This window comes from Pteronotus mesoamericanus, unplaced genomic scaffold (genome assembly GCF_021234165.1).
Source record: "Pteronotus mesoamericanus isolate MK-2021 breed Mesoamerican mustached bat unplaced genomic scaffold, CSHL_Meso_final contig_1210, whole genome shotgun sequence".
Classification (NCBI taxonomy): domain Eukaryota; kingdom Metazoa; phylum Chordata; class Mammalia; order Chiroptera; family Mormoopidae; genus Pteronotus; species Pteronotus mesoamericanus.
In genome coordinates, this window is record NW_026555047.1 from 1 (window position 1) to 10,902 (window position 10,902).

The window sequence follows — 10,902 nt, forward strand, 5'->3', positions numbered from 1 at the left end:
CCTGGAAGCATTGTCCAATGAGGATGCGGGGGCGGGTTTCATAGAACTGTCCAATCCCGGTGAGGGGGCTCCGACAATCGTCCAGTCAGGACTTGGGGCGGGCGCGCACGTAGCAAGTAAATCGCTCCGCCTTGCCTGAGCTTCGGGGCTGAGAAGAGGACCCCCGGCAGCCGAACTGGGAGACGGTGAGTCCGTGCGGCCGGGGCTAGAGCCGAAACCGGGAGGGTCTGGTTCGAACCAGCATAATTGGCTGGAAGCAGCTACAGGCCTGGATTCCGGCGCACCATCCTTAACCTCCAGGGTCCCGATCCAAGTCTCCTTTGCCGCAGAGTGAGGTTGTGGTGTTCTGCCCTAACCTCGCCATGGGGGCGTGTCCCGGGTCCAGACCGGAGGGTACGCCCTCTGACACGGGGTGAGGTACCGGCGTCCTGCCCCCTTTTGGGGGGCCCGGGTGTCTGCCCTCGGCCGTGCCCGCGTCTTAGGTCTTCCCCTACCCCCTCACCTCCACACTCATCCCAAACCCAGGTCCTAGTCCTTTGGCTGTGTGGGGTCCGAGGGAGGACTGGACCACCTGGGCGCTGGCAGTCAGGGTGGAGGGCGGCCACGTGGGGGGAACCTCCCTGGATCGGAGAGATAAAATCGGACCCGGTCTTGATTAAGGAGAGACTTTATTTCTGTTAAAACAAAATTGAACTGAGTAAATTTAAAAATCTATTTGGCTTTATTTAATGATTCATAAATGAAGAGCATCCCATCTAGCAGACAGAAAGGAGCTCCTAGGAGCTGTAGATTTTTACAGTTATAAAAGAGAAGGAACTATGAATTTGTACTAGCAAGGAGCTGATTGTTTGTGGCAAGGTCACTTTCCTTTAAGAGAAGGTGGGGTCTATCAGGCAGATGACCAGCGCTGACCAGTAATTCCTGATTGACAGGTTTAAGATTTCATTCCAGGGATGGGCTGAAACTGGAATTAAGTTTGGTGAGTGTGGCTTAGCATAAATGACCCCATGGGGGCCTGTTGCTTTCTTTTTAACGTCCGAAGTCTGTTGCAACAAGAATGTGGCTCACTTCTCAGAAGAGGGCTTTTTTCAGTGGAAGGAGTGCGAGCAGGAAGGCGGTGTGACAGGAACATTCCCTGTAGGCTCAGCACGTTCTCGGCTCGGGACAGCAGAGCCTTGTCCGGCAATCTCGGTGTTTGGTCAGACCAAGGGAGGGACAATGTCCCGGACCTGTGGGTAGGAAAGAAGGCTGACTAAAGTTTGAATGAGAGATGGGCAATTGTGATCAGTTGGTCCAGGCTTTCGCAAATAAAAAAAATCCAAACTTAGCAAGGTGAGACTTTCATTCAAAAGAATTATTGCAAGGGGTGGGGAGAAGGGGCTGTGCAGTAGGAAGAACGCTCTGACAATACCTTCAGCGAATGTCTCAAGAGTTGGGCTTTCTAAGTTTTGCTTTTATAAACAAGAGTGAATAAAAGTGGGAAGGACTAGGTTGGGATGGCCAGTCCCCAGGCCAGCCTGTCCTCAGAAGGGGTGCCTGAGGGCTCAGGCTGAGGGTGGGGAGCAAAGTTTAAGGGTCTAGGGAAAAACAGAGCCTGAACCAAGTCTGGCCAACAAGCGTTTCCTCTGCTTGGTCAGTGGAGATCAGCAGTTCCGCCCAATCAATGATGATAAGCATAGTGGGGACTGGGGAGCATCTGAGTCCAGCCTTGTGGATAAACAAGGGGAAGGGGGTTCTTAGGTGTGCCTTTTCCAGAATGAAAGGGTGAAGGGGATCCTTCTGCCTTCCTTAAATATTTCCAAAATATTTATCCCATTATTTTTTTAAAAATTTTATTTATTTATTTTTAGACAGAGGGAAAGGGAAGGAGAGAGGGAAAGAAATATCAATGTGTGGTTGCTTCTCGCACATGCCCCAACCTGGGATTGGGCCCTACAACCAGGCACGTGTCCTGACTGGGAATCAAACCAGCAACTTTTCACCTTGTGGGATGACTCCCAAACAACTGAGCTACACTGGTCAGGGTCTCCCCGTTTTTTCCCCGTAATTTTTATTTATTGATTTGAGAAAGAGAAAGGAAGTCGATTTGTTGTTCCACTTATTTATACTTTCATTGGTTGATTCTTGCATGTGCCCTGACCAGTGATCTAACCCGCAACCTTAGCATATTGGGATGATGCTCTAACCAAATGAGTTACTGAGTCAGGGTCTGATTTTCCTTCTTTAGTGGCCATGGACATGCACAGATATTCTGTTTACTTGCATTATCTCAGCTACATTTACTGATGTCTATATATTTATCCCATTACATCAAATCTAAAAAAATCTTTTCCCACAAGTGGTTTGTACTCTCCTCAATCTGCTTAATCTCTGAAACACCTGAAATTTTGTTCCTTAAAAAAATACTTTTTTATTTGCCCAAATTGTATTTTTTTTTAATACAATTGCCATTTTTCTGGAATTCTGGGTAACTGGTTGTTAATTTGAGAGGCCCTCCTGGCTTGACATATTTTTCAGGAACCAGGCATTTCTCTTACCCAATAGGTGTGCCAGGCCCAGGTCCTGGCCTACAGTGTTCACCTCATCTTGGGAGGGTTGTGTTTCTGCCTCTGTCGTATATGAGGGGCTAGACCAGGATCCTCAATGCTGTCGCCTTTCAAGGCAAGAGTTGTTCACATCAAGCTATACTGGAAATCTGTGTTCACAAAATCCTGACATTCTGCTTCCAGGTCTTCTAGCTGACAAGGAAATAACTTTTGAGCAAGCCAAGTATCCATTTCCATGTTATCTGAATGATTTCATTTTTCAGTCTTTGCCTTACTCAGTATGCACTTTACCTCAGTAAAAATCATTCTTATAATTATCTGTGGGTAAGTCTGTATCAATTTTTGTTGTACTTTGCTTCCAGGTTCCAAGCACTTACCATCACTGAGTGTACGGCTTTTGGTTTGCTTGCTTATTGCCATTTCCCATGAGAATATGGACTCAGGAGTTGTAAGAATTGAGTCCCGTTTCCTGACTGACGACCTTCCCCATTTCCCGCACACACTGGTGAAGAGGTGACTTGTTGAAATAGAACATGTGGGATATTTCAGGACATGGTGGTCTTCGCAGATGTGGCTGTAAACTTCACCCCAGAAGAGTGGGCTTTGCTGGATCATTCTCAGAGGAAGCTCTACAGAGATGTGATGCTGGAGACCTGCAGGAACCTGGCCTCAGTGGGTAAGGACATCTTCACCCCTTCACTTAGATTTTAGGGAAGAAATACTTTTACAGTTGTCTCCTCTTTTGGGGGACACAGTCCAAACCTCCATGGAAGCTATGTAGAATCAAACATCTTTTCCATGAAAACAAAGATTCATGTATTAATCTGTTTATTACTATTGATGAAAAGTCTGAGGCTCCCCATTTTTACAAGTGTGACCACAATCTCCAGTTCACAGGGGCGGGCAGTGAGAGCAGCTTTGTGGTTTTTACCCCTGAGACAGTTACACTGTGGTTAATACACATTTGACATGATGATCTTGCTGTAATTAAACCTACACTTACCCAGCTTTACTGGCCTTTAAGGTCATAGTGTCAGCCCTTTCCACAGAATGTTTGTTGTTCGCCATCTTCCCTTATTATGAGCTTTTGTCCAGGGGCAGGGCAGTGGCCACACTCCATCTGATCTCCCAGTGGCAGCTGTGGACCATGGAGAAAGGCTTCATCTAGGCCTCTGTTTCTGCAAACAGCAGGAAAACCACAACCCTCAGGTGGAATCGGCTCTCAAAGGGCATGACATTTGGGCATGTCCAACAGAAATATGACTCAGTCTGTCTGAGAAGGGTGATGTTTGTCTTTCACGTGGCCTGCCTGTTGGACTTTTCATCCACCCTCACTCACATGGGAAGACTGTCTGTATCTCCTCTTATAAAGGGAGCATTTGGGCACTTGGATTTTGCCCAGATCCTTCCTGCTTTGCTTTTCTGATGATATTTATCACAATATTACTCTTCATCTCTTGGAGTATTTTTTAGTGAAAATAACTGCCATTTTGACTTATTTTTGCTATTATTGACAAAGTTTCAAATAGCCAAGGTCCTTGGAGTTTTTGTTTGTTCACATGTCCAATCCTTCTTATAAAATTTGTTTATATTTTGGGATCATATGTGAAAAAAAATCCACATATAGTCTATTTACTTTCCTCTGTCATACCATCTTGATCCCAAGAAATTATATGCTACCTCCTATTGCAGATTGTTTCATGCACAAAACCAGTAGATCATGTTCACAGTGGAGTATTTTGGAGCCTGAAATATCCAGTGAAGAGAAAATAATAAGATTCACAAGAAATGATTCCTGGCCTGTTTTTGGAGAACATCAGACATTTCATGACATTGGAGATCAGCACCAAACCCAGGGGAGGCATCTGAGGTGAGCAGTCCTCCCGCAGGAAGAGGCTCTCAGCAGAGTGTCAGACTAACTTGACATTTATGAAAAAGTGAAAACCTAGCCAAGCAATAGCGTACTCAGAGAATGTTCATGAGGCAGCATTTTCATAAACATGATATAGATACTGGGTGTCTACAACAGAATGCAGTTGGAAACAGTGATCAGGAAACCCCAGATATAACAAACATTGAAAGTTCTGGCTCTGTTTGAGCTCAGCCAGCTCAATAAGCTTGTTCTACCTTGTAACAGTGCAATAATGCCAAAAACATAGCCATTCATTGAAAAGAGCAAATACGTAGTCAATATTGTCATGATCAACTGTGAACAAATCATTAATCAAGACATCATTTATAATCTAATAATGTGCTTCCTATTGCAACAGAAGTCACGTGCTAGAGACTCCCTGTGAGAGTAATGAAGCTAATCCATGCGGAGACACCCTGAACCACATCACAGATCTTCCTGTGGGGGAGAGACATCCTCCTGGAGTTAAACCCCGTGAGTGCGCTAAGTGTGGAAAAGCCTGCTCAAATCAGCCAAGACATCCCGCTGGACACGAACCTCATCCATGTGAGGAATGCAGACAAGCCTGCAGGTGTGTCTCATGTCCAAGCCCTCATGTGGGACCAGAGCGTGTGGAGAAACCCTGTCACTGTCAGGAGACTGGGAGAGCACCTGAGGGATACGGGTGGAATCTGAGTAATAAAAACTCTACCAAGTGTCAGAAATGTGGAAAAGCCTTCACTTGCCACTCCTCCTTTCAGGGACACGTGAGAGGTCACTGTGGACAGAAAGTTCATGCTTGTAAAGTATGTGGGAAAGCTTTTAGGTATTATTCCTACCTTACACGACATGTAAGAACTCACACTGGAGAGAAACCCTATGAATGTAAGCATTGTGGAAAAACTTTCAGTTGTCACTCCTACCTACAAGAACACGTGAGAACGCATGTAGGGGAGAAACCGTACGAGTGTAAGAAGTGTGGGAAAGCCTTTGTTTGTCTCAAATACTTTAGAAGACACATGAAAACGCATAGTGGAGTGAAACCTTATGAATGTCTGGAATGTGGGAAAGCCTACAGTTGTTCCTCTTCCCTGCAAGAACATGTGAGAACGCACAGTGACGAGAAACCCTATGAATGTCAGGTGTGTGGGAAAGCTTTTAGGCATTCTCGATATTTTCACAGACACGTGAGAATGCATAGTGGAGTGAAAACATATAAATGTAAGGATTGTGGGAAAGCTTACAGTTGTTCTTCCTCTCTTCAAGAACATGCGAGAATGCACACTGGGGAGAGACCCTTTGAATGTGAGCACTGTGGGAAAGCCTTCAGTCATCATTCCTCCCTCCGACGACATGTGAGAACACACACTGGGGAGAAATACGAATGTTCACAATGTGGAAAAGCCTTCCGTTGGTCCTCATCCTTACAAAAACATGCGAGAACGCACTATGACGAGAAACCCTATGAGTGCCAGCAGTGTGGCAAAGCCTTCTGGTATCCCACCAACCTGCGAGCACATGTGAGGACACACAGCGGGGTGAAAACCTGAACGCTAGGACTGTGGGAAGCAGTCATTCTCCCTTAAAATCTTGTAAATGCAAGCAGACACACTGGAGAGAAACCTTATGAATGGAAGGAATGTGGGGAAGCCTTTAGACGTAGCCCACCACTTACTTTGTTCATGCAAACTCAGAGCGGGACAGAAATCTTTTAATTATTATACTCATAAATATGATTTTGACTTTGTAAGTGTGTGTGTGTGTTACATGCTGTTGAGTTGGCTTCAACTCTGGTGAACGTATGAATGAGTCCTCAGTGTCCTGCCTTTGACAGCTCTGCTCAGCCCCTGTAGACTCCTATCTGTGGTTTCTTTTATGGAGTCAGTTCATTTCGTATTTGGTCTTCTGTTTTCCTGCTGCCATTTTCCCCAGAATTATTGTGTTTTCCAAAGAACCCTGCCTTCTCATGATACACCTGAAGTAGGATGACTTCAGTTTTTTCATTTTTGCCTTCAGCGACATTTCAGGCTTAATTTGCTCTGGGATCCACTTGTTTATCTTATTGAGGGTTCAGAGTAACCGCAGAGATCTCCTCCAATGCCGTCTTTCAAGTGAATTGATTTCTTTCTTATCAGCCTTCTTCACTCTCCAACTTTTGCATCCATACATATGACTGGAAATACCAGGTGGTACATAGCTTAGCCTTAGTCTCCAATGACACTGGCTAAGTCATTGGTGATTTTTCCTGATTCTTCCATTGCTGATCTTCTGAGTCTCAACCTTCTCTAAATTTCTTTGCTGCAGTCTTTATTTGAATTGATGATTAAAGCAGAGTAAGCAAAATCTTTAACAATTTCAGTGCATTCATTGACTATGTTAAAGTTATTTCTTCTGTAGTTATATTGTTTGTCTTCTTGATGTTCAAACACAGTCCTACTGGTCTCATTTTTATTATAATGTCTTTTGGACCCAGGGTGAGAGTGGTGTTTTGGTTGGTTTTTTTTCCGGGGCAACTTAATACAATTTTAGATGAAAAAAATTTTGATTCCCGCTTTCCATTATATTCCTAGTATGTGATCACTTGCATTGTTAAAATTTCTCCTCTGGTCCAGTGCTGCAGACATGAGATTTTTTGACCTGATAGCCACCCTCCCCTTTAGTTTGATTTACTGAAAGATGCATCTTCCACATTTATTGCTAGTGGATGCCACATACATGTGTTTTGCACAGAAATTATTACTTGTTGAAAGATTTTGGAAGGAGACAGTCTCATCTGATTATGTTCATAATTTGGCCTCCGCTCATTGTCCTTGATCTTAGCTGGAAATCCAACATGATGCATTGAGTTTACAAAGAGACACCCTGTGGTGTAAAGGTGAAAGCTGTGTCCCAATTATTCCACTGAATTGTGTTGTCAGCTTGGGTGAAGTGAGGAACTATTTCATTGTCCTTTGGTTTAAGGGTATGGGCTAAAGCTCATGGGAAGAGGAAGATGCGTGAGGTTTGGAAGGCAGAAGTGAAGAAGCCATGACTCTCAGGTGTTCTGTACTGTCAGGAGACAGTGTGGGAACCTAGTGGGCCTAAGTTACAGTGCATTCTTCTACTTTCTGGCTCTGCCCACCTGGAACAGCTGCACACGTTTGCTGTTACTTCCCTCATAGGCAACAGATCCTGTCACAAGCTTCCCATCATGGACACTTTGGTTTTGAGGTTCATACAGATCCTTGCATTTCCCATAGCTCTTTGGTTTCCCATCAGGCTTCTTCTTCAAATGATCCCTTTTAGTGATCTTTTCTCACTTTTAAACCCCCTTCTTTGTTTTTGCTAATACGAATTCTGTAGGAAGCATCTTGTTCCACTAACAGTAGACCTGTTTCCTGCCTCCACCCTGACACTTTAAACACTGTAGGCACAGCTGCTGGACACTTACTTCCCTTATGGTGTTGAGAGACTGCACTGAACCTGCGTTTCTTTTTCTGGAGACTTCCAGGATTGAAGTAAGTATTTTGTAAACGTATTTGGTATTTGTGGGTTTTCTCTTACAGCTGATTTTTCTCTAAATGATAAACCCAATTTGTTTAATTACTTTCCATATTTATATGTGGTTACCCAATGTTTTTTCATTTTTTTATGATTCAACATGCATTTTTGTCAAATATAGCTTTCTACATTATTTCTTATGAAGATATCATTTACCTAGGTTTTCAAATCAGCTGCATACTAACAAGTTTTATTATATTCTATGTTTCATTAACTAAGAGGATCTGTTAAAATGTCACATGCTAGATGATTAACTTACTCTTGTAATTGTGTCAATTATTTTATATCTAAGTTGACATTACCAATTTAGATAACTTATTACCATACCAAATTAAAAAATATGGTATCTAAGATTATTTCAATGAACACAGAAAAAGCATGTTATACTATTCAACATTCATCCATGACAAATTTCTTAGGAGTTGAGGAATAGATGAGAACTCTCACAACTTTTGGAAGGGCATTGTCAAAAGCAATGTTTATGAAAGGATGCATACATAAGTGGTTAAAGTTCACCTGTTCAATAAAATTATATACAAACAAGGATACTCATGACTTAAATCCCCTCAGTGGTAGACTAGATATCCTAGCCAGCGCCTTTAGAAATAGGTATAAGTTTATAAAGGAAAAAAATAGTCACATTTTTCTCAGAGTTGCCACAATTATGTATATAAAACTTCTAAACTGTATGTGGGTAACCACAGACAAATGGTTATTAACAGCTTCTCAGGATTATTGCTTATTAGTTTAACATAAAGTGGAAACTTCATTACCTTAAACTACATGGCCTTTCACATTAAAACATTTTCTGGGGTCAAGTGTTTTATCAGGAGCTTCTTCCTTGTTTCAGGGTAGGAAAGTAGCTCTTCTGAGAATCCCAACCCACCAGCAGGTTGTCCTTGGTAACCCAAGAGTGAAGAAAACGGAGTAAAATGTTTACAAAATGAGATTTGGTAATGATTTCTTAAATATCACGGCAGAAGTACAAGCAATGCAAGAAAAAGTATATAAATTGGACCATCAAAATTTAAATCATATGCATCAAAGACTATCAAAGGATAGTATCAAGAGAGTGAAAAGACATCTCACAGACTGAACATATTAGAAAAGTCTTTATTTTGTTATCCAGAATACATAAATAACCCTTTCATCTCAACAAAAATGCTAACAACCCAGTTAAAAATGGGCAAAGGACTTGAATAGATATTTCTCCAAAGATGAAATACACATAGCAATAAACACGTAAGAGTCTCAACATCATTAATCACAAAGGAAATGCAAATCAAACCCACAATGTGATACCACTTCTACCCGTTAAGATAGCTAGAAAAAAACAAACAAAAGTGATGTGGAGAAATGGGAACCCTTGTATACTCCCAGTGGGAATATGAAATGGTGCTATGGAAAAGAGCTGGTGGTTCCTCACAAAAGTTAAACATAGAATTATAGATGACTCTTCTATTTCCCTCCTACCTATATTGAAACAGATACTCAAATGGGTTACATGAATGTACCTTGTAGTGCTATTCAAAATAGCCAAGAGGTGGAAATGTCCATCAGTGGATGAATGTTACCGAACAGCAAGTTCGTCCACCTGGCACTAGCAGAGCCAAATACTAAACCCCGCAAGAACTGCAGCCGAGAGACTGGCTATTTTTATTATGAATGGTGACACCCAGGAGAACAGGAAGCTGATGCACAAAGGCCCTAACTCCTTGAATTGTCAAGACAGGGTTTTATAGAGCCAAATCACCAGTCATAATGAATAAAGGGTCTTGCTGATTGGTCAAGAGTGAGGTAATGGGGTTACATCATCATTTTAGATCTTCATGTCAGCATCGGTGTCCCTAAGTCTGGTTTAATGGGAACTTGGCCAGCTGTCTTTCTGCTTTAGGGCTCAGGAGCTGAAACACAATTTAGGCCATGATCTGATCTTTGGCTCAACAGGAACCCAAACTTTGTGACTCTTAGTCAAGGAATGGCCATTGATCTGGCTGTTAATGATTAGTAAGGGAAAGGGCTAAGGCTTATGGGGCATGCTGGGAAGAAACTGAATAGAAGGCTGGGGCTACCCATTAAATCAAAATTATACATTAAATCAGTATCCTTGGTTTCAGTTGGTGGTTTGCTTTGTGTGCTGAAAAACATCTTAACAATGCATGTTACTTAGTTATCTTTGTGCAGAGTTAAGAAGCTATATACATCTATTGTGATTTTTACTCATTGTATGCTATTATTATTCCTGCTGTCTTGGTTATTTATTTTTTTATAGATTTTATTATTTATTTGTAGAGAGAGGGGAAGGGAGGGAGAAGGGGAGAGAGAAAAACATCAACGTGAGAAACATCGATTGGTTGCCTCATGTACATGCCCTGACCGGGGACTGAATCTGTAACCCAGGCATGTGTCCTGACCAGGGATCAAAACGGTGACCCTTCACTCTGTGTGGCACGATGCCCAACTAATTGAGCCACACCCATCAGGGGTTATTCACACTTTTAAGTGTAAAACTCTGTGGCTTTTTTCCCCCTCTTTTAATCCTCATCCAAGGATATATTTATTGATTTTAGAGAGGGAGGAAGGAGGGGAGTAGGGGAGAGAGAGAGAGAAATATCAATGTGAGAGAGAAGCACTGATCGATTGTCTCCCCGCATAGGAACCTCGACTGGGGAGGGAAACCACAACCTAGGAATGTGCCCTAACCTGGGATCAAACCTGCAACCTTCTGGTGTACAGGAATGTACTCCAATCAACTGAGCCACCCGGCCAGGGCAACTCAGTAGCTTTATGTACTTTCACAAAGCTGAACAACACCACTATACTACCTGAATAAGGAAATATAAACTATATCAGCTAGGTGTTTCATCACCAAAAATGATTTATTCTGGAAAAAAAATCACAATGCAGTGCAAGCAGACATGGCAA

General features: G+C 42.6%; 1 protein-coding gene across 1 annotated transcript; it reads left to right on the plus strand.

Moving 5' to 3' along the window:
* Window positions 1-116: 116 nt before the first annotated feature.
* On the plus strand, window positions 117-6,582 carry LOC129081317 (zinc finger protein 77-like). The gene is made up of 4 exons (XM_054586844.1): window positions 117-185; window positions 2,909-3,222; window positions 4,239-4,416; window positions 4,817-6,582. The coding sequence occupies exons 2-4, from the start codon at window positions 3,099-3,101 to the stop codon at window positions 5,985-5,987; spliced, it is 1,473 nt and encodes a 490-aa protein (XP_054442819.1). The 5' UTR covers window positions 117-185; window positions 2,909-3,098; the 3' UTR covers window positions 5,988-6,582.
* Window positions 6,583-10,902: the final 4,320 nt, after the last annotated feature.

What these genes read in the sequence shown, in the direction of transcription:
- LOC129081317 (XM_054586844.1), top strand. Translation starts at nt 3,099, where the DNA reads ATGGTGGTCTTCGCAGATGTGGCTGTAAACTTCACCCCAGAAGAGTGG. An exon ending in CAGGAACCTGGCCTCAGTGG is followed by an intron (nt 3,223 to 4,238) that starts GTAAGGACATCT and finishes CTCCTATTGCAG; the next exon opens with ATTGTTTCATGCACAAAACC. An exon ending in ACCCAGGGGAGGCATCTGAG is followed by an intron (nt 4,417 to 4,816) that starts GTGAGCAGTCCT and finishes CTATTGCAACAG; the next exon opens with AAGTCACGTGCTAGAGACTC.